The sequence below is a fragment of the Hippopotamus amphibius genome, chromosome 7, assembly GCF_030028045.1.
Source record: "Hippopotamus amphibius kiboko isolate mHipAmp2 chromosome 7, mHipAmp2.hap2, whole genome shotgun sequence".
NCBI classification, from domain to species: Eukaryota; Metazoa; Chordata; class Mammalia; order Artiodactyla; family Hippopotamidae; genus Hippopotamus; species Hippopotamus amphibius.
Genome location: NC_080192.1, coordinates 25,541,763 through 25,566,458, shown reverse-complemented (window position 1 = coordinate 25,566,458; position 24,696 = coordinate 25,541,763). Strand labels below are relative to the sequence as shown.

General features: G+C 35.8%; 1 protein-coding gene across 8 annotated transcripts in view; it reads left to right on the top strand.

The window, feature by feature from the left end:
• The window catches only part of VEZT (vezatin, adherens junctions transmembrane protein), a 64,138-nt gene extending 39,838 nt beyond the window's left edge, over window positions 1–24,300 (top strand). For 4 of the 8 annotated variants that reach the window (XM_057742362.1, XM_057742366.1, XM_057742368.1 and 1 more), the window contains 7 exons: window positions 1,643–1,792; window positions 5,456–5,603; window positions 11,446–11,777; window positions 14,102–14,295; window positions 17,930–18,030; window positions 19,785–19,992; window positions 23,283–24,300. In XM_057742362.1, the coding sequence (XP_057598345.1) occupies window positions 1,643–1,792; window positions 5,456–5,603; window positions 11,446–11,777; window positions 14,102–14,295; window positions 17,930–18,030; window positions 19,785–19,992; window positions 23,283–23,794 (1,645 nt within the window). In that variant the 3' untranslated portion in view covers window positions 23,795–24,300. The other 4 variants (XM_057742363.1, XM_057742365.1, XM_057742370.1 and 1 more) reach the window with 4 other exon arrangements.
• The last annotated feature ends 396 nt before the right edge of the window (window positions 24,301–24,696 follow it).

Below are 24,696 nucleotides of genomic sequence, written 5' to 3'. Positions count from 1 at the left end.
AGAGAGGTTTTATAACTTCTCTTTCTGCTTAATTCAAAAATGTAACAGTCCTCAGTGTCTGTTAATTTTGGTCCTTCCATTGTAGTTAAAGGCCACTTCTTGTTGATAGAGCATAGCAAATAGTCAAATTTTAAAAGTTAAAAATCATACTAAGCAAGTAATAGCTCCTTTTCATTCTTGACTTGCACAATAAGAGGACTGACTGGTTAAGCAAAGTGGCTCTGTGTCCAGTTAATGCTTAGGCCTGTATAGAGGATTCTGTGCCTTTTGTCATTGTCCCACTTTTATCCATATGTATGGAATTGGCATGAAGAGCTAAAATGGGCCAGTTAGGCATGATTTCCCTCTGGATTATGACTTCTATCTACTCAAATGCAGACAGACAGAAAAATTTTTGGAAAAATTATACTTCACTTGTCTCCATCTAACTGGAAAATGGATTGAAAACATTATGGGGAATAATAAATTTTGAATCATATTTTTTTAGAAATATTTTAGTTTTTAAGACTGAGTTAGTAAAATGGAACGCAAACAATAGTGTCCATATATTGAAAATATTAGTGCTATTTTATTCTGCCTCAATTTTTCCTCTTTAGCAAATAATTTAACCCTTCTATGCCTCATTTCTTTATTTTAAAATAAGCCTATCAGTCATTGTCCTGTTTTTTAGATTTTTAATGCCTGAATATGTTTTCATTTGGTTTAACTTTTTTTTCAGTTTTGAGTTAGATGTCTTATTTTACAAATTTGTGGTTATAGTGTAAGAAATTTGTAAATTCCAAATATTTTATTTTTCTATTAGGAGAGTTTACTAGGGTGAGAAACCTATTCTCTGGAAAACTATATAATACGAAATCACTCATAGTTTCATTTATAAAAGCATAATACATTATATGGCATTGATGCAAATAGGTACTCCGCATTTATCTTTGGAAAAGTGCTTATGAAATGTGCTTCCACTTGAACAGTTTTGAGAGTAGCTATGCTACTAAGTAGTAACCCTTACTTTGCCTTTCTACTTGCATTCCCCTGTTGGCCACTGGTCCTGTTATCTTTCTGCGTCCCCTACTTCATTTTGAGTAGGTAAGTGCCAGTGGCTGCAGGTGGGTAAGTCATTTTACCCTACTTTTATGAATGTACAGAATGTATTTCTATACAGTATTTGATTGTTCTGTACAAATGATGAAAAATGTGATTGATGAACATATGTAAATGCATATTAAGAATGTGAAAATGTTTGTAATTAAGGCTTTCATACTTACTGTAGATATAGGTTTTGAAAACTAAATGTAAAGTAATACCACTTTAGTGTATTCTAGCAGAGTGTTTATATCAAAAAGTTACAGTTTCTTACATAAATATTCCTACAGTTCTACTATATTTCAATTAAAATTCATTGTTTCCCCATATCAGAGGAAGCCTTTTTTCTTTGAGATTTAAATTTTTCATTTGTCTTTTTTTCTGGTGGCTATATATGTGTCAGGGAAATATCTATTTGAGACCTGAGTTGGGATATTTATGACCATTTTCTAATGAAAATCATGAAAAAGGAATTTTTTTTCCTAAGTTTAATAGAATTGTGGATTTAGAAAACAAAAACTTTAGGACACCTGTACAGTTGTATCACATTTTACTTTTCAAGTTTGCTTGACAGGGTCAGTGCTGCTTGCCCATTTAATAAAGCTGGACAGCATCCCAGTCAGCATCTCATCGGTCTTCGGAAAGCTGTCTACAGAACTGTAAGAGCCAACTTTCAAGCAGCAAGGCTAGCTACCCTATATATGCTGAAAAAATATCCTTTTCTGTCTATATGTAAGAATAAGCAATGTTTCCAGAGTCCTGAATATAGTATTATAGCTGCATCCTGTAAAAGATAACTATAAACTGAAATTACCAATTTTGAAGCTGATTTCCATCATCACTTCTATTTTAAAACTGGAAATGCATTCCAGGGGGAATGACAATAATAGACAGGAAGAAACTTCTTCTGCTCTCATGTGGCTCATTTTTAACAAGGAAAAAACTTGAAGTCCCTCCCTTTACTGGTCCAAAGAACAAAGTCAAAAGAACCTGGCTTCTCTAGGTCAGACATTTTTTCAAATTACTGAACATGGCAAATTTGCGTCATGACATGGAAATAAACTGGCAACAGGAAATCCCTCCCCTTTCAAAAAACAGAAGCTCTAGAGTCAGATTGGCTGTCTAAATTTTGGCTGTATCAGTTACTGTGTAGGTGACCATAAGCAAGTTTTTTAACTCTCTGTACCTTGCTTTATTAATTGGTAAAATGACAATAATAACAAAATCTTCTTGACTGTTTTTGTTAGATCAAATGAATTAGTGCATATAAAGAGCTTAGGCAGTGTCTGGTATATAATAAGCACTTAAAGACTGTGTGACAATAAGTCTGTCTCTTAAATTTACTAAATCAGGAAATCAGTTCTGTTAGAAAATAAAAGTGTATACGATCTTTATTTTAGTTAAAATTCAAGGATAAGTTGTGAGGGACTTCCCTGGTGGTGCAGTGGTTAAGAATCCACCTGACAATGCAGGGGGACACGGATTTGATCTCTGGGCCAGGAAGATCCCACATGCCTCAGAGCATCTAAGCCTGAGCCTGTGCTTTAGAGCTCACGAGCCACAACTACTGAAGCCCACATGCCCAGAGCTTGTGCTCTGCAACAGGAGAAGCCACTGCAAGGAAGAGTAGCCCACCCTCTCAGCAACTAGAAAAAGCCAGAGTGAAGCAATGAAGACCAAACGCCGCCAATAAATTAAAAATAATAAATTAATTTAAAAAAAATTTTTAAAGGATAAGTTATGAGTAAATGGGATGCAAAAACTATATACATATAGATTTACTATATCTAGATTTACACACACACACTGTACTATGCTACCTCTTTGAAAATTTAGAGAAAGTACTTTTATTTTAGTCAGAAACTTGTCTATTCAATTCTCTTACTGCCTAAATACCTGCCTGCAATGTGCTAGGAAGACAGAGCAAAAACTTGTACTACCTGCTTTTAAAGACTTCTAAGTGTAGTGAATAGGTATTCATAATACAGTATAAGTGCCCAGGGTGCCTTCCAGCATAGCAGGACGATGTACTTGACCTGTGAAGTCACAGAAGTCTTTCAGGGAAGCAACACCTGAGTTGACTCTCAAGGAGTGAATGGGAGTTGACCTTGAAGATGAAAGTCTGCATTTCAAGTAGAAGGAAACAAAGATATAGAAGGAAGTGGAGACATGACAGTTTACTGCTAGTAGTTATTCAGTGAATATTATGCCGAGCAATATGCTAGTCACTAGATACACAGTGATCAACTTAGTAGACATGGTTCCTGCCTCAGGGAGCTTATAGTTTAGTGAGGAATTGGGAGTAGGGAGGGGTGAGGGGTCCTAACAAAGAGTGCAGATTGTATGAATTCCCTGTGCCAGTCACTTACCCAGATGCTGGAAACTCAGCAGTGAACAAGGTGGACAAGGTCCTTGGTCTTATAGAGTGCATCTTCTAGTGGATGATATAATAAATAAAGAGGGAACAGATTTTCAGATGTTCGCTATAAAGGAAAAAACCCCAGGGGAATAGGATAGAGAGTGAGTGGTTGGTTGCTGTGTTTGATTGGATGATAGCAGGCCTTCAGTTTAAACTGAGATTTGAGATGGAGTTCCAGTCACATGGACCAGTGAGTATGAAGATCTTGTGGCAGGAGTGAAGTTAGCATGATTGGAGTATAGAAAAAGGAACATCATACTCCAAGACTGCAGCACAGTAAGTTGGAAGTCAGAATATGAGATGAGATTCAGAGGTAGGCAGGGGCCAGATCGTATTCTCCATACAAGAAACCTTAAGGAATTAGAAAAGTATCCACCAGCTGTTCCTTTGAAAAGACCAGTAAGTTATATAAACTCTCGTGTGCCTGATCAAAGTAAAAAAGAATAGAAATATACAAGATTAGTAATGAGAACAGTGCAAGAAATTAAAATTATTATAAGGGGATAGTATATGTAACTTTATGGCCACAACTTTGAAACTGTAGGGGGAAATGGGTGATTTCATATCAAAATATAAATCTCTAAAACTGACCTAGGAAGAATTCAAGAACTGGAGATTAATAAAAAGAATTCCATTTAAATAAGCAAACACCTGATTATATATGTAAGCAATGAGGAATATGCAGCTATAAAAAAGTGGTAAAAGTTCTTGATGCACTTTTGTGGAATATCTCCAAATTACGTTAATAAGTACGTGAAGTACACAGAGCAGTATTTATACTACCCTTCCATTTGTGCATAGAAAGGGATTGTATGTGTGAGGGGATAAAGTGTGTGTGCATGTGTATATATACATATATACATCCCCACGTACATACATTATGTTTGGATTTCCTTTTATGTATGTATGTAACCATAAAATATCTTGAAGTATACACAAGATGCTGGTAACAGTGATGGCTTTTGCCTTTGGGTAGGGGAACTAGGTGGCTAAGGGATAAAGGTAGGAAGCAGTTTTTATTATACCCCTTAATACCTTATAAATTTTAAATCCTGTGAATACATTACTAATTCAAAAAATAAGTGAATGAGAAAAGTGTTTAACTCTCTGGTCCAGATGGTTTTATAGTTTAAAAAAAATATATTTCAGACCATAGAAAAGGTTAGATAGAAAGCTCCTCTACATCATTTCATTTATGCAGATACTATGATCGCAGTTCCAAAACATGATGTATTACAAAGAATAAAAACTACAGACCAGTCTCACAAATAGAGATATAAAATATTTAAATAGAATATTTATAGATTCAGCCTAGTACTGTATCAAAAGATTATTATAATATGATCAAATAAGAATATGCTATAAATGCATGAATAGTTCAAATATCAAGAATTGTATGGATATAATTCTTTACAAAAACAATTAAAGGGGGGAAATCACATAGTAATGTTAATAGATGCCCATGAGAAGGAGGAAGGCAGAAACAGAACAGCAGTCTATGTCAAACAACCTAGATGGAACAGGCTTAGTGTTACTTATATCAGTAGTTGTATGTTTTCAAGTAATGGTCAGGTAATGATGTCCTGCAGTGCGCAGACTGGGAGGAAAAGAGAAGTATTTGCTGTAGGGTGATGAGGGTCTGAGCCATGATACAATAAAGTACATAATTCAGTTTCAAAAGGCATATATCAAAAATAACTAAATTAGCACTCTAGCACTTGTAAAGAATTGAACTTTTAATTCTCTTGCTATAAAGATAATTTTTCTTCTCAAGTATCCTGTAAGATTTGAGGTATATTAATATTTTAGATTTTAAAATTAATTTCTTTTTTAAAAACCTGATGTAAATCTCCTCAGAGTTCAGAAGAATGATAAGTAAAGGTAATTTTGGACAGTTTTATTGTACTCTTATGGTTTAACAAAAAGGTTTTGTTGATTGCCTTAACCTAATTTAACCTACCCCCTGAACTCTGAGAGTGACAATATAACCAACTACATCTGTGTGGTGCCTTTTAAGGAGCTGGGCCTTGGACTTAGTGAAGAGCAGATTTCAGAAGAGGAAGCACATAACCTTACAGATGGCTTCAGCCTGCCTGCATTGAAGGTAATCCATTCATGGACGGGAAGGGCCGAAGAAAAGATAGCTGCATTTGGATTGTGCCTGTGCTTTCTGAACATAAATGGTGCACCTGTTTCCTTTTGTTGTTTGCTAGATACTATTGCAGAAGAGCCTAACTGATATTTTTGAAGCTGCCTTTAAAGACGGAGAGGATCATAAAGATTAGATGAAGAGATCCTTATATTCTGATGTCAAAATACTTAAAATTCTTACTATAAGCATTTCTTATATTAAACTAGAATTTGAAGATAAATGAGTTTAATAGGAACTCAGTATGAGAGATTTTATTCACCAGCCATTTGTTTCAACAAACATGAGTAAAGAACTTACAAGCTCTACATGTTCCCTTGGAAAATCTCCAAAATTCTCTTTAGAACAAGAATTTTTTTCATATTTTAAAAGCCACATAAAAGGATATATTTGACTACATAAACTTCTAAATTTTAAATGCTGTATCCTTTAAATGTAAATAAGCTCAGGGGGAAAAATGCAGTGATTCATAAGCAAAGGGCTTGAATTCTTTCTCTATAAAGAGCACTAAGGTATGTAAAACCTATTGAAGATAGGTCAGGTGCATGAATTGCCAGTTCACAAAAGAACTAGAAATGGACAATAAATATAAAAATCTTCAATCTTATTAGTAATGAAAGAAACAAAAACAATAAATATTTTACCAAGGATATTGAAAGTTGATAATACTCATTGTCAGTGAAAACTCTGAGAGACCTCACACCAGTGGTGAAAGTATAAGCTGCTTCACTTTAGCAGTGAATACCAGTCTTCACAAAGGTATATAGCCTTTACTCCCACAATTTTAAGCTTACAGATTCATTTCATGAAGTAATCAAAGATATGCTCAAAGTTCATAATATTACTACAGTAGCAAATATTGGAAACAAAAGTTCAGTAATATGAGTTGGTCATGATTTATGGTACTTTCATTTAATGAACTGCTTTGGAGTTAGTAGTAGAAAAAAATAACATGAAAAAAACATAAGCATGTTACAAAAACTGTACGCATTGTAAGATTCCAGTAGTATTTTTAAAAAGTCAATCCAAATGTCTTTAAATTCCTTTTCAGTATTTAGCAAACTCCACTTAGCTATTTATTTCTAGTCTTTAAACTTCACTTGATAGCATGGAAATGAGTGCAAGTGTAGTTAACAGCATATTTTTCAAGATCCATTTTGTTTTGAGGCTGTATAAATTTTTACATCTTTAAAATTTTCAGATCCACATAAAAGTTCTAGTTCTCCTGTTTATTTTTCTTTCTAGTTACTTGAAATCTGCCTTGACTTATTTTTGACCTCATACTAATTCATCTTAATGGATGCCACCATACAATTTATTAAGCTGGAAACCTTGGCACTGTCCTTCCTATCCCTCTTTTTACCCCTCACATACAGGCTATCAGTAGATTTTTGTGTTGGTTCCACCTTCAAAATACATTTTAAAGTCTTTCACCTTTTTTCTCAATTTGTTTCCCATCATTCTTATCCTAGCTGCCATCATTCTTACCAAGGCTGCTACAATAGTTTTCTTATTGGTTTCCTTATTTAATTCCCTAAAGTTTGTTTCAGAATGCAGTTTGACATTTAATGTGCCTTAAAAATGATATATGCTTTGAATCAGTAATTCTACTTCTGCAAATCTTTCTTAAGGAAATGATTTCAAACGTATTAAAGCTTTATGTACCAGGTTGCTTATTAGCTTTGTTTATAATAGTGAAAAAGTGGAACACAGCCTAAACGTACATCAGTAGAGGAATAGTTGCATAAATTACGGTAAATGCATGGTGAACCATTGTATAACAGCTACAAATTGCTTATGAAAATTTTGTAAAAACTTGGAGAAACTAGTGAAACAATCAGGATACGTAAATATATAGTTAGTATGGCCACAACTCTGTTTTTAAAAAATGACCATTGGAAAATGCTAATATACCAATAGCTACTCTTTAGGGTGGTTGTACTAGAGGTAATTCCATTTACTTCCAAATTCAATACCATAAAGTTATTTTCAAAGGACAATTTGGGAGTTTTTTGGTTTTGGCCACGCTATGCAGCATGCAGGATCTTAGTTCCCCGACCAGGGATCGAATCCCATGCCCCCCACCCCCGCAGTGGAAGCTTGAAGTCTTATCCACTGGACCACCAGGGAAGTCCCTGGGAGATTCCTAATGATGAAAAAGCAGGGACTTTGGGATTGAGCAGACGGGGGTTTATATTTTAGCCCTGACACTGACTAGTCGTTTGACTTGAATGAGTTACTCTTTGAACTTACTAATAAGGTGTTAGATTAAATGAGAAAACATACAAAATGAGAAAACTTATAACAGGGCTTGTTGTAGAATGGTTAACCCAAAATGGTAATAGCTGTTACTCTTTAAAAAGGATTTGGAGAAAGAATTATGGTCCTATTTCTTCATTTCCTTTTTAAATTATTTTTTATTCATCAAGATATCTCAGTGATTTCCCTATTTCTTTATCCTTTTTAAAAGGCTTGTTATATCCCATATTATATTTTAGTCCAAGTATAGGCAACAAAGAGAAAAATCGGGCCTCCTGGAGTCAGACTTTCTAGGTTTGACTCCTATCACCTGACTGCTGATATGGTCTCAAACAAGTCATTGTTTCTGTGTTCATAAAAATGAAATAATCATAATGCTTCTCACTAAATGCCTGGGATGGAGTAGGTGATTAATAAATGTTAGCTGATTTTTTAAATTGCATCTGACAAGTCCTGCTCTAAAATGTGGGACTTGTTCACATGTTAACCTCTCCACCCCACCACCAATGGTACTGGTTGTAACTGGATCCTTTCTGCTCACCCACATTATTTTACAAATCAGAGAAACTTTAGTATTTTAATTTTGCTTTATTTTGACATATAACTAATCTTGATGATTGTGTTGAATTGTTACCAGGAATATCGGACTCCAAAAGAAGTCTAAATTGATATTGATAGGGTTTATAAACTGCTGAAAACCCCTGTGATGTTCAAAAACTATGCAGTGCCACCTTGTACAGTTGCCATTATAACCAGATAAAGAATTTTAAAATGAATTTTGTAAGTTAAATTTTAAAAGAAAATTCTTTCTCAAAAGAACAACACTAATTAAAACTTTTAAAAATGTGGTGAAAGATGGTTTACAAATAAATCAGGGCCTTTTGTTTTCCTTTGTAATCTTCATTGTGTCCTCTAAAGAAAATACATTTGGCATTTTGTTTTGTTTTTTTAGTCATTCATGTATCTTCCCTCAGGAGAACTTACGAATAGCAAGTGCTGCATCTTTGGAAAGGAAAGAAACTTCCTAATTGCATCCTGAGGAGGGGCACATGTGAAATATCTAGTACAGAGTCCTTGTCGCTCTTTTTTCCTTAGTTCAAAATTTTAACTAGTTTTTTTTTTAACTAGTTTTTTATAAAATGATTATAAAGAGTATATTTCCTGCTTTAAAAAACAAAGCTACATTTTGTGAAAATTATTTTTTTTGTTGTTGTTTTTTGTATTTTTTTTTTGTCTTGCTGCGTGGCTCGCAGAATCTTAATTCTCCCACCAGGGATTGAATCCGGGCCACCGCAATGAAAGCACAGAGTCCTAACCACTGGACTGCCGGGGAATTCCCTGAAAATGCTTTAAATCAAAATTTCCTAATTGCACATAAACTATGGTTATCCCCTCATCCAGAGCAGCTTCCCTTAGTCAAAAACAAACAGAAAAAAATGTGTATTTCTGAATTTTGTTTTAATTGGATAATATGGCAGTGATTGGACGATAAATTAGTCTTTTTTTAAATGGCAGAAAGCTATGCCTGCCTACTTAATTTTTCAGTTGCTGAGTTGCTGTGGTCTGAAACTGTGGAATCATCCTTGTTAATGCTTTTACTCATAAACAATCTGTCAAGAAATTCTGCCAGCTATAATTTCACGATATATCTGGAGTCTGGCCTCTGCTTACCTCTTACCACTAACCATTGTGGTACAAACTACCTTGTTAACTTTCATCTGGATTATTGCAGTAACCGCCTGTCGTCACTTCTGCTCACCTCCCTATGATCTCTCAACACAGCAGCCAGAATGATCTTGTTTAAGCTTAACTCAGATAATATAACTCTTCTGCTTACAACCCTTCAGTGGCTCCCCATTTCTCTTTACCTCAGTAACTTCATCACTTACCATGCTCTCCCTTGCTTATAATATCCCAGCCACACTAACCTAGCTGTTCCTCAGATGTGCCAAGAATACTCCTACTACAGGACTTTGCACTTGGACCTCCTGCTCCCTGGAACTCTCTTTCCTCATGGTGGCTCAATTCCTCCAGATGAATTTAGAGACTCTCCTAGCCACCCCTCCTTCCCTCTGCTTCTCTCTCCCTCCTTGTCCCCTCACATACACACACACAAACTCACATTTGCTGTTCCCTTTCTCTGCTATATTTTCCCCATACCCCGTCAGCCAAGAAACTTATCTTTTACTTGTTAATATCTATTGCTCCCCTACTTGAATATAAGCTCCATCAGGCAGGGATATTTTTCACTTTTTTTCTCTGCTGTATTGTCAGTACCTAGAACACAGCCTGGCACATCAGAGGTGCTCAAGAAATATTTGCTGAATGAACAAATAAAGGGATGTATAAAGGATAATAAAGGTCATTAATAAAAATTATAATGGAACTTATTAGGAAAAATCATCCCAAGCAACAACAAGAAATAATAATAATGACTAATATTTATGAAGTGCAGACATGGTTGGTTTTTGATTGTTTTTTTTTATTTCTTTTTGGCTGCGCTGCGTGGCTTGTGGGATCTTAGTTCCCTGACCAGGGATCAAACCCACACACACGGCAATGAAAGCTCGAAGTCTTAACCACTGGACCACCAGGGAATTCCCAAGAAAATCATTTTAGTAACAAAATTTAATGGTTAAATAAGACGACTTGTGAGATAGCTTGTATTTATATTTAAGAATTCCTAGATAGTTTATCTTTAGTGATTTGGAATTTTGGCCTTGCTCATTTAAAAAAAAAAGTTAATAGTAAAATAGGTTTACATTAAATCATCTTGTCATTATTTGCATAATTTTAAAATTCATTTCATATGTTTAAATAAAGTCCATTTTCCTGGTTATAAAAAATTGGAATCTGAATTATCCAATCTAAATCTTTTTGTTGTCTGCTAACTCCTGTTCATACTAGATTGTGTTTGTTCATTTGATATTGTCCTCTTGAACATGACTATCTGGAGGAATCCTTCGCTGCCAGACTCAGGGTGTTTCTTTCAAGAATGGGTGTTGTAGTTTCTCATGCCAGACATTCCTGAGTATGGTCACTCTGGGGCTGATTTTTATGTTATTTCTTAGCTGTTTTCTAGGCCAAAATAATGGTAAAATTGTGAACCCCGAACTCTAGATCCATCAGTGACTCATTTCTTTGGACTTATATAGATCCATCATTCCTGCTGTCTCCTCTTCTCCTTTGTGTACATTTTTTTAAAATAATTCATCAAAGAATATTCACTTCTAATTAGATATGTCTCATTCCATCAATATTTCTCTTTTAGGACAGAATTACACTAAATGATATACTGGTATTAGCTGCTGTGTTAGGATCAGAAGTTCCCATGTGCCATAACTACGTAATTTGATGTAACATTCTTGGGTACTCTTAGAGTTAGTTCAAACTCAGCTATATTCATTACTTAGAATAAAGTGAAAAGTTTAAACCAGAAGTTAAGATGAACAAATTTGTAGTTTGTTTTGAATGTTGGCCAATATTTTTTATTTATCCTGTCCTTTTTTCTTTTCTTTTTTTTTTTTTTTTTTTTTAGGTTTTGTTCCAACTCTGGGTGGCACAGAGTTCAGAGTTCTTCAGGCGGTTAGCCCTGTTACTTTCTACGACTAATTCACCTCCTGGGCCCTTACTTACTCCAGCACTTTTGCCTCATCGTGTTTTATCTGATGTGACCCAAGGTCTACCTCATGCTCATTCTGCCTGTTTGGAAGAGCTTAAGCGCAGCTATGAGTTCTATCGGTACTTTGAAACTCAGCACCAGTCGGTACCCCAGCGTTTATCCAAAACTCAACAGAAGTCAAGAGAACTGAATAACGTTCACACAGCAGTACGCAGCTTACAGCTCCATCTGAAAGCATTACTGAATGAGTAAGTTTAAAAGCCATTTATGGAAATGTCCCCATGATTAGCAAGCTTCATTCTTGTGCCATTGTGGTTGTTGGCTTGTGTCCTAGCTAAAAAGAAGCAGCAAAATTGACACATACAGCCTAAGGGATAGTTTAAAGCTACAAATGTAGCAGACAAACAGTGATTTGTAAGTACTGTAATTTGGGGGAGTCTTTTATAGTTTTTACTTTTCTTGATTTGAGCAGAAAACCTAGAAAGATAGGACAGAGCAGAAAAGTATTATTATATCTAGTTGAAGAGTAATATATTGCTATTTCTCTGAGTAAATTAGAGCAGGTTTGGACATTTTTCTATAGCATAGAACAAGTTTTTTTGGCCCCAGTTGAATAGTAAAATGTAGGTTCCATAGTTAATATTTGTTAATCTTCTTCTACTCTGCATGGTATTTTTGGTACTTCACCTTAGTAAAATGTAGGGTCCAGTCATTTCAGTGAAATTTTTCTGTAACAGATACTCATAGTATAGGACTGGATCAAATGAATGATTGGGTTCATGTTGTATTGTATTCAAGGGGAGGTGAGAAGATTGTGGTTGATATAGTTGACCCTGGATATCAGGCAAGAAGTGGAAGAGGAAGGGCAGCAATTGATTTTGTAAGATAAAAAAATGTGTCAAAAGGACTTGAAGTCTCAGTAAAATCAAAAGGCTAATTTACTGGAGTGAAGAAGAATGTGATGTACAAGGATAGCAAATTAAGGTCAGAAAGACGTTTTAAGCAGGTAAGTTTTTACGCATCAGTTCAAGGTCTGTGGTAGGTATATAAGGTTGATATAAAGGCGAGGGCACAGGGGAAAATCAAGAAACTATGAGGCAGGGATGTTCCAGTGGTCTGTTGCTGCTGTTCTGAGAAAGCTTGTCTCCCACAGGGAACATGGGAGATAAGGCAATCTCTACTTGAGTGGGTGGCAAAAGTTGGATCATCATGAAAGGAAAACAGGATTTCAGTGGAAAGTTGTGTTAGGCAAAGCCAGGGTATATAAAGAATTAATGTCTGGCAGTAGAATCAGAAATATACAAGGTATAATGGAATGCATTAGCATGAGGGAAGGTGGCTCGGGAAGGAAGAGCGCTACACTGGATGGACATGAAAATGACAAAGAAGGGCTTTGTACCTTGGTCACAGATTGTGCATGATGCACGGGAAGTATGTTTCCTGTTTAAAAATGAAATATTTTGTATATTCTACTACATGTCACCTTTCAAAATACATTCACTAGAGAGCAAACCAGTCGCAAACCGTCATATCTGATTTGCTCTTTATCACTACCATAGACAACTTTTGAAAGTGTTATCGAAAAAATTGTTCTGTGTTTTATCCCTCCCTTTCGCTTGTCCCCTTTGGTGTTTCCACTCTCACTTGCCTACACTAGGACATTAACTCTTTAACTGTTCTCCTGGCCTCTAGAGTGCTCACTGCCAGATTAATGTTTCTGAGGCATATATTTGCGTTCTTAAGATGAAAATTTTCACTGATTTTGGAGTGTAGCAGCTTAGACTAAAGTCTGTATAAAACATTCTGCAGAAAGGGTTTGTCATAACCTGACTACAGTCTGCTTTCTGTCTTTTTCTCTCTCCTTTCCTTCAGTCCAGCCAAACTGTATAAATGCCTTTTCCCATGTACCATCTAGAATGACCTTCCTCATCTTCTGTACATGCTCAGATTTTATCCATCCTTCAGTGCTACCTCAGAAGTACTTCTTCCTTAGCTATTCCCTGTCTGAACCCATAGCTGGTAGTAAATTCCCCCTCTTCTGAATTCTTATAACCCCATCTTTATCTGTGTCGTTTTGTGCCTGGATTTAACCCAGCTTTATAGCTTACCAGCGCTGTGACCTGGGCAAATTTCTTCAACTCTCTAGACCTAATTTCTTACCTTTAAAATGGAAATGCAGTGTTAGTTTTAATTTTTTATAATATGGTATTGTGTATGTATCATTTCCCTGATTTGGCATGTTTCTCGTAAGTGTGAGATGAGTTTACTTTATCCTTTCAGTTTGTAAAATGCCTGGTATGGATGCAAGAAATATTTGTTGAATAAATATATAATACCTTTAAAAGCTTTTTTTAAAGTTGTGGTAAAATGCACATAACAAAATTTATCATTTAACCATTTTTAAGCTACAGTTAAGTGGCATTAAGTACATATAAACTGTTGTGCAACCATCACCACCTTCCACATCCAGAACTTTTTTCATCTTATAAGCTTATTTCTTAAATAAACCTTGTGAATTATATATTTCATTTCATAGTTTAGAAATCAGTTTCTGTTTTTCTTTATTACTTAGGGTAATAAATCTTGAAGATGAACTTGAAAAGCTTGTTTGCACTAAAGAAACACAAGAACCAGTGTCAGAAGCTTATCAAATCCTAGAACAGAAATTAAAGTTAATTCAGCCCCATGTTCAAGCGAGCAACAGTTGCTGGGAAGAGGCCATATCTCAAGTGGACAAACTGCTACGAAGAAATACAGATAAAAAAGGTACCTATAAGAGAGTTCTTTTGCATACACTTATCAGACATACATATTCTTCTCTGGTAGGATTTTATTAGGTATACTTCTTGTCTACATGATGATACTGACTTGACAAAATTTCTTAGTTTATTGAAAAAAAAAGTAGAACTTATATATAGAAACTGACATTGAATATAAGGTCTTGGCCCTTACTTTTGTAAATAAAAAATGAATATGATTTGAAAGTTCCCTGAATCATATACCTCCTTTTTTAAAAATTTAATTAAACAAATAGATTTTAATAGTGTTATTCCATTGTTAGAACTTCCAGAAACTCTTTTCCAGTTAGGGTAATAATGAGTTTGATAGTCAGGGGCAGAAATTGAGTTTACTTTTAAGATAAAATACTTCGGTCATTTAGAAATAGTATACAACTGCTGTATTAGCTGGTACTACATATTTGTTATTAAGGATATAAAGTAAGTGCCATTATTTAATAGGAACATCGGAGTGCCTTGTACTGCTAGGTAAAAAGGCAGTTTTGAAATTTTCTGCAAAACTGCTTTCCTTTGGGCCCAGATTTCATACTTGTTTTTACTAATTTCATTGTAAATGTTTGACATATTAATCTTTAAATGTGTGCTACAAGTCAATACCATGTTTATCCCTTAGAACCTTATTATGAGGTTAATCAGATTTATGTATAGAAATTGTATTGCTGCCAAAGGTGAGTGATCATCCAATTGTTTTGTTTATGGCTAGATCTGTAATACTTTGTATACTGTCTTAAACAGTCCTTACATAGTAAAAGTATTAGCTTTTTTCAGAGGAAATGTTAAGCTAATTACTGATATACTTCCAATAGATTTCCTTTATATCTCAAATGTAAATGATGAATAATTCTTTCCCCAAAAGATAGATTTGCCAAGGATTTTTAATCTGTATAAATATTTATGCATATTAAACTTTCTGATATGACAACTCCAGAGCTTTTAAGTACATTTTCTATAGATAGAAACACTCTGAAGACCACTGGGTGTTAAAAGATGCGTCCCATTTACCCCACCCTTAGCATACTCTGAGATGTTTAATCTTAGTCACTTAAACATGCATGTTAACACTATCTCCAAATCATTTGCAGGTGATAAGCCATTTCTTGAATACCTTCTGTATATGTGGCTTTTGCTCACAGGTAGTAATGATATGAAGTAAGATACAGGTATTCACAAAATTTTCTCACTAAAATGCCTGTAGTACCCTTGGCTACCCAACTTGAAATAAGATTGTTCATTTGAATTTTTTAAGAAGCAGATGCTTTAGTTAGCCGCATCTTTTTTTTTTGTTATTTCAAAATTATAGGGATATCATAAGAATAATTCTAGGTATGCTTCATCCAGATTCCCCAGTTGTTGACATTCTACCACATTTGCCTTTTCTCTCTGTGTATCTGTCTATAAATTTTTTTGGTGGTATTATTCCAAACCATTTGAGAATAAGATACAGACATGAAGCCCCATTACCCCTAAATACTTCTGTTCACATTTTTGAAAAACGGACATTCTTCTGCATACCCACAGTATACCATCGAAATCAGGAAACAACCCAAGGGTCCTTCAGCTGATGAATAGATAAACCATTACATCCATCCATGCAATGGAATACTACTCAGAAATAAAAAAGAAAGGAACTACTGATGTGTCATTAAGATGGAGAATGTGCTATGCTAATCAAAAGAGGCCAGACTCAAATCACTACATACTGTATGATTCCATTTATATGACATTCTCAAAATGATAAAATTTAATAGGAACAGAATTGCTATGAATTGGATATAGAGGGAGGAATAGGGTATAAAGAGGCAGCATAAGTAAATGTTCTGAAGTGGCAGAACTGTTCTGCATCGTGATTGTGGTGGTAGTGGTGATTACATGACTCTACTTCTTCTAAACTCATAAAATTATATACCAAAAGGAGTGAGTAAAATAAATTAGCTTAAAATGTTTTCACCCACTACTTTTAGCATCCATTGATAGTTCTTGCTTGAATTGGATATTACTGTGGTGGTTGCCAAATGGTAATTTTCTAATTCCACTTTCACATTTACACTTACTAGTTGACACTCTCTTATAAGGTTTAGCATCCCCCTTTCCACTTATTTACTTATTTATATCAGTATGGATGTATGGATTCTTAATTTATTCAGTAGATCATAATTTGTTACTTTATATTCTTTTGTTGTCTAAAGTTTGACCAGAGGGAGCCCATTCAAGGTGGTTTGTGTCACCATCATTCTTTGAGCACTTCTTTACTTTGTCTCATACTTTCCTTGCCTCCAGTCCTAACATCAGCCTTGTCTCCAAGAAGCCCTCATTCCTTTTCTTTTAAATTGGCTGCTGCGTTCATTCTTCCTTGCTGCACGTGGGCTTTCTCTAGTTGCAGCAAGCAGGTGCAACTGTTCATTGCTGTGCGAGGGCTTCTCATTGCGGTGGCTTCTCATGTTGCGGAACATGGGCTCTCGGTGCACAGGCTTCAGTAGTTGCAGCACACGGGCTCGATAGTTGTGGCTCACAGGCTCTAGAGCACAGGCTCAGTAGTTGTGGCTCACGGGCTTAGTTGCTCTGTGGCATGTGGGATCTTCCCGGACTAGGGCTTGAACCCGTGTCCCCTGCGTTGGCAGGCGGATTCTTAACCACTGTGCCACCAGGGAAGTCCTGCCCTCATTCCTTTTAATGGAAAATAACCTTTAGAAACCAAGATCTATGTGCGAGGTATGCACATATCCGCTGGGATGTTACTGCTTTTACCACTTTGAAATACATCTGTGTAAATACATGTACGCACACATCTATTTCTATGTCTATCCATATATGTTATAAACTGTGAGTTCATACCAATACCTCCAATTCAATTTTAATACCACATAGTTTATTCTGGCCTTTCCCCCTCTATATTTGTTCCTCCCTTTTGTGATTATGAGAAGCTTGGCTGTCATTAGGTTCAATGTATTTACTTATTTACTCAATCCTTTGTATGTAACCAGTCACCTGACACTGTGGGCTGTCACATTTCGGCTGAGAGTTCTTCCCACCCAAGACTAGCTTGCTTTGACCACACCAGCCCATGCCAGCCACGAGTCTCCCCCAACTCTGGTCCCAACCATTTATCTATCATTACTCTTGAAAGGTAAAAATCTAGAGGCTTAACCCCTACTTCTTTAAAGTAGAGAGATTTGATAAAAGATACCTGGATATGCGATTAGATGCCAGATACCCCAAGATTAGATGTCAAACACCAATTTTAAATAAGTAATCAAAGTTGAGCTCACCTGCGTAATCTTTTTAATCTGTTTACTTGTGAAGCTCATTTCCAATCCTAACTTCTCTTGAGAATAAAAATAGTATAAGTGAAGTACAAGATTGAAGTTTGGTTTTTGTAGGGAAGAATGATGGTCTGTCTTAAGCCTGTTTCTATGGCATGAACAAAGTTGAGTGTTCAGCAAGTATTTAGAGTACCTACTGTGTGCCAGATACTATGATAAGGTGAAGGAGGGAGGGAAAAAATAGGTTTTTTTCTCCAAGAGTTTAACTTAAATTGTAAATGTACAGGTGTTACTCTTATTAACTTTAATAGAAGTTCACTCATTTCTGTGTTCCTTTTTAAGGCAAACCTGATATGGCATGTGAAAACCCACACTGTACTGTGGTACCTTTGATGCAGACTCCCCTACACATAGCAGACAAAGATCCGATCCCTGAGGAGCAGGTAAGGGTGAAAATTGCTTTTTTCCTCCTCTAAAGTTTCACATAAAAAACTTACCTTTCTCTGTAAGTGACATAGATAATTGTTGAATAAGTTGTTGAACTTATATTTCTAATGAGCTTCAAAATCACAAATACAGTGTATAGAATTTATATCATTAGTTCTTAGTGCCTTGAATTTGAATCCATTGAATCTACGAACAGATTTTACTATTTATATCTAATTATCCATTTCTTAGATACTCAAAAGTGATGAAACTCATTAAAAATTAGTGCATTGGCAAAGGTACCTTCTGGGATGCTGGAAGTGTTTTTACCTTGATCAGAGTGGTGGTTACCAGTATGTGTGGATATGTAAAAATCCTTTACACTTAAGATTTGTGCATTTGGCTGCATGTATGTGTGTTATACGTCACCTTAAAAAACACTTTCTTGGGGGACTTCCCTGGTGGCACAGTGGTTAAGAATCCGCCTGCCAATGCAGGGGACACGGGTTCAAGCCCTGGTCCGGGAAGATCCCACATGCCACGGAACAACTAAGCCCATGCGCCACAACTACTAAGCCTGCACTCTGGAGCCTGCAAGTCACAACTACTGAGCCTGTGTGCCACAACTAGTGAAGCCCACACGCCTAGAGCCTGTGCTCCACAAGAAGAGAAGCCACAGCTTTGAGAATCCTGAGCACCACAATGAAGAGTAGCCCCTGCTTGCTGCAAGTAGAGAAAGCCCGCGCACAGCAACAAAGACCCAACGCAGCCAATAAATAAATAAATAAATAAATAAATAAATAAAAAGTTTTAAAAAACCAAAACAGATTTTTTAAATGATTGCATTAGATGTTGACAACAGATTGCTTATTCTGAGGAAGGCTTTTTTTCATTAGATCATTTTGTCTATTCAATATTCTTAATTGCAAAGGGAGACCAACCCTACTTAGTTTAACAAACAAATTTATTTAAAAACGTTAGATAGCTGACAGATTATTTCAGAGGGCCAAATGATCAGGCTTAAAGCAGGCTGGGGTAAACAGCCAAAATCACTCAGAAGAACTGTTCCAGTGGCAACATCACTGCTAAGTCACTGGGTGCAGACATTGCCACTTGCTCCATCAATGCTGAATAATAAAAACTATATTCAGAACCTCTGGAAACTCGATCTGCCACAATCCTTGCTGGAATGGATTCCTCAAAATGCCTGTTTCTTTTATCACAAACTTCTGAATCACATCTGATGTAGGTACACCCGAGCAGAGGCTCCCAAGTCATTTTCCTTAACCATAACTGCAAGGGAAGCTGAGTAAGCAAGGATCCAACCTTCTGCCTTAGAGATAAGGAGAACCATAGGATGAGGTGTTCCCCAAGCCTAGCAATAGTGTTCAAACTCTTGGGAGATCAGAAAGAACCACAAATGTCTACCAAAGAAGACTAACATACCTGACTACTGCCCCAAACCACCAGCCCTGCTAAGTTTGATTGGTTTTGACAGAGCTAATAGCTATAATCTTGACTAGATCTATAAAATGGTATCAGAGTAGAAAAATAACGATTGAACTTGTTAAACTTTCTTGCCCACAACCCTTTTTAGTATCAGGTAAGCTTTTTCAAGATTTCGACTTGTGTTTGCCTAACTGTGCTTTAATGACCTGTGCCAGGAATCCTCATTTTTTTAAATCTTGGAGTTTGAAAGGTGCAAGTAAGTGAATGCTACTAGAAAACTGTCTGCTTGAAGTACAGTGCTTTTTCTTTTATTCATTTTCAGGAATTAGAAGCTTATGTAGATGATATAGATATGGACAGTGATTTCAGAAAGGATGAATTTTATTATTTGTCTCAAGAAGACAGAGAGAGACAGAAGCGCGAGCATGAAGAATCCAAGAGGGTACTCCAAGAACTAAAATCTGTGCTGGGATTTAAAGCATCAGAGGCAGAAAGGCAGAAGTGGAAGCAACTTCTGTTTAGTGATCATGGTAAGCACTGACTTCAGAGTAAAAGGTTATTTCTTTTTTCCTGAAGGGATTCTTTTTTCTTGAACTATATAAATCTTACTTTAGCTATAGAATTCTTATGGTTTTAATTTTAGGGATCCACCAGTAAGTATAGTACTTTTTCTTCTAGACACAAAATCAATTTGATCAATAAAAGAGTAGGTATATAATCAGATTGGGAATATGAAATCAGACTTTTTCATCAGTTATTTGATGTTTTTACAAAATGTGTTTTGGAATGGGTAGCGAGTTATAAATACATTGGTGTGTTTTCAAATTTAGTGAATTGGAGATTCTAAACCCTGTTTTCTTTATGTTGATATTATAATTACTTTAATAAAACACAAAATTAATAACTATGTTCCCTATTGAAACAAATGAATTAAAACCTAGGCCCTTAGCTATATCATTAGGTTACTTAATTGATTTGAGCACTTCAGTAGATGGGAAGCAGAGATGCTTCTGTGCACGCTGTCTCCATACTTGGATTTGGACAAAGTTGGATGACTGGTAATATCTAAGACTACCCTTAAACTTCTTTATGTTAACCACCCTTCTTAAGTCAGACTTCATGGGAGGCAGGGGAGGGAAGGAGGGGAAGCTTAGTACTCCATAATATCAAATTAGCTAATTCCTAATTCAGGAATTAATTCCTATGGATTTCTAAGACGGTAGAGTGGGACTTCTCTTCCATTTTATAGTATGTGGAGCTTCAAAATCAACTGCCTTCTCTTCCCTTTCTTTTTTTCACTAGAAGTATATAGATTACCTATACTCTGAAAAGTTCCACATTGTTCTCTTTTCTTCTCTAGGGGCCCTACTACCCTCCCTTGTCCAGATGTACACTTCTTGATTTTATCCTTCTTCTTTCTTCCCATTGGCCCCCTTTGTAGCCCAGGTCCTCATAAGATTATGCTCGTATATTTTAACAGCCTCTTAGCTGACTTGCATTTTCAATATTTTTTTCTTCTAAGCTATTCTTAGAAGATAGGTTCAAAGCTTTTAGGATAGTTTCCATCTATCCTTGAAAGCGACTTAAGATTTTTCTCAAACAGCACATTGATAATAGCTCTCTATCTTAAAAATCTATGGTGGAAAAAAATTAAATTAAATTAAAAAAAAAATCTATAGTGGTTCCCCTTTTCTTATTGTATTGAATCTAAACTCCTTTTCCTGATTTCAAGCTCTACATCATGAGTCCATTATATCTAATTATATTCCCCACTATTTCTAATACAGATATCTTCCTCTACTTATATCTATCTAAGTAGACAGTGGCTCTACAAACTTGCTGTTTATATTAATGAAAAACATTCATGGTGATCCCTTTACCAGGAATGCTGTCCTCTCCACCAGTCTGTCCTCCATGAGTCCCGCTCCTACTGCTCCCAGTCCTACCACCTCTCCCACCACTACAGAGCCTCACACCTGGGGGCACTGTAGGGGAATGAAAGGACATCATGAGCAACAAAGCATGAACTTCCCAGAAGCAGCAGTAAAAATAGAGTTCCTGCAACCTGCTTGTCCATATATTGGGCCTACGTAAATCAGAGATAAAAAGTGTTGTGGTTTAGACACTATTGTTTTCTATGCGTTTGATTTTTTTTGTTTCCGTAATTAAATTACAGTCTTCTTAAATAGGGGCTGTATCATCTCCCACAATAATCATTTAGCAAGTTACTCAACAAGTAGATATTAAGATACTGTTTACTGCTGTATCCCTAGCACATAGATCAAGAGACGAAAATCCCCACACTCCCGGAGATTTATATTCTAGCACAGTGTTAACACACTAGGCAGTTAATGCATTATACAGATTACCTGCCCCCATTTTAATTAATTAACAATAATCAGGAATACTGATCAACTTCTAATATATGTTGCATTTTTAAAGAACTAACAGATTCATAGACTTAACACTATACATGAAGTCTGAAAATAGCATTGTATATAAACTTGTATCCTTTTTTATTGTTTAGTATTTTCTTCATGTGGCTTTAAAATTATCCTCTTGACAGAATGGGTAAAGATATAATGATGAGAGAAATGTGTCTCTTTTTCAGGTATGTGCTTTTGATAGTTTACATTTGAAAAGGCAATAATGCTAATTTAGTTTGTGAAAATAAGTAAAAAGCTGATACCTAAAATGCTTTTCCCATGAAAAATTTCAGTACATCTTCCAGAGTTGTTTTCGTCTCTGCCTACAGGGGTAAAGTCCGAATGGAATTAGAGAGGGAAATTCTACACTGGAACCTGCTGTGGCCATATTTTTCTGTTGTTGCTGCTTCTCTAGTGGAGTTACTGCAGCTTAGGGATCTGTTTCTTGGAAATGGACACGTTTTACAAAATTATTTTTTAAATAAACGCCAGATCTTCAAGACGCACTTTTTTTTTCTTCCGTCATGCTTCATAATATATTGTATTGTACTAACCCCTCATACTGGGAGGAGAGACTGCCTAGCAAGCAACCCACTGCCTACTAACTTCAAGAGGGGCTAAATAAAACTTCATTTTCCTTGAAAGGACAACTTCTGCCGTATGGATATAATATTTATGTATTATGCTTTGTACAGTAGTTGATCTGGAATGCAGGTTTTATTTCATTTCATATTTTTCTGTGGCATTACAAAGTATGTGGAAGTTATGGCTTTACATTCATCAGGGTCTTGTTAGGTGGTTGGCAAGTGAGTTGAATTGTATGTTGCATATTTTTTCCATACTGTTTTAAATATATGTGTGTTGATGACAGGATTATTACCTGGATTACTCTTAGGTGTTTTATCTGACAACACTATCAGTGGAAACCATGCTGCTTATTCTTTAATACAGTGGTTCTCAAACTTCAGTGTGCATTAGAATCCAGCGGAGGGCTTGTAAAAACATAACCAGTCCTCACTCAGTTTCCAATTCAGTAGGTGTGGGGTGGAGCCAAAGAATTTGCATTTCTGCCAAATTCCTAGGTGATGCTGACTGATGCTGTTGGTTCAAGGCCACCCCTGGAGAACCATTGCTTTAATATTTTGAATTAAGAGAATATGTGAGGTGTTTTAAAATATTCATCAAAACCCATCTCATTTCATTTCATCTCTTATGAAGTTCTCTGCTTTTGTAAATTTACATTGATTTACTAGAAAGTAAATTTTATTTAGCTTTTATTTATTCTTCTTTATACGAAAAAGACAACTGGGAGTTTAAAGTCTAAATCATTGCTGGGTTTTTAGTTATTATTTTTCTTTCTTTCTTTCTTTCTTTCTTTTTTTTTTCCTTTGAAGCTGTGTTGAAATCCTTGTCTCCTGTAGACCCAGTGGAACCCATAAATAATTCAGAACCATCAGTGGATTCAGATATGGGGAAAGTTGGTAAAAATGATACTGAAGAGGAAAATAAACCCTCTACAGCTGACAATGAAATAAGTAGTAGGACTGAGTATTTATGTGAATACCCTCTAGATGTTAAAAATAAAGACAGTTCTGCAAATGAAGTCTTCCTCCAAGGAGCTGAAGAAAGAGTGTATTACCAATGTGAGAGCGAAGATGAGTCCCAGCAGGCAGATGTAGGTGGCCTGGCCCCTGTCCAGCCAACCCCCAGGGCCTTATTGCAGCCCTCCATCAAGCAGAGGCTGGCACAGCTACAGCTGTCACCGGAGTTTACCTTCACTGCTGGCCTCGCTGCAGAAGTGGCTGCTCGATCTCTCTCCTTTACCACCATGCAGGAACAGACTTTTGGTGATGAGGAGGAAGAACAAATAATGCAAGAAAGTGAAAATGAGGTAGAAGAAAAGTGAGAACCAAGATTTACATGAAGGATTTTAAATTGTTCTTTTTTGCAAAAGTGTTTTAACTTCAAGACTAGATATTCCACTGGAAAGGGAAAATGAGTGTAAGTTTACTGTATTTAAAGCTAAGATGTGAATTTACAGGAAGAACCCTGGTTTGAACAACTGATCTGAAAATAGTAGTTACCTGTAAATGGCAGATCTTTTAGGAGAATAAGAGAAAGGTAAGGGCTTTCTTTGAATAAACTGCTGTTTTATTTGCAGCATGACATTGATCTTGGAAATTCTTTAAGTATCTTTAACAATAAATGAGTTTATCATTTCTTGCCAGAATTAACTACCATAAAATGACTGGGGTAATTCTGTTGCAAGAACATTAACATTTAGTATGGCTCCTTTTTACTGTATTCTCGCAGTTAATAACTGCAGCTATTATGTCAATAACAAGTTGTTTGTATTTTATTTTTGTTTATACCAATCTTAAAGATACATGTTCTGAATAAAAAAAATTGAATTCATGCAATTGATGTGTACTGGGGTTTGGAACTAAAACGTAGTTTCAAAATTACTTGGGTTTTAACATGTGTCTTATGTTTCCTTATTAGTATGTGTATTCAGTAGTTAATTTTAAGATTGCTTAATGATCTTTTAAAGAAAAACATTGTACCTTTTTAGGAATTACTCTTTCAATTTTTTGTGTGTTTATCTTTTTCTGTTCTTGTTTCAACTAAAAGAGATGATATCCAAGTGGGATCCCTATAGTTTGAGGCCTCATCCCCAACTTTACAAAAAAAGTTCCTTTTATCAGTTCGCCTAGAGATAATGGGTGCCATTAACACAAGCAGGTCGTGATGCTGCTGATATCTAGCCTGAAGCTATATGCTCTCCACCTTAATAAGATTCTGGAAACA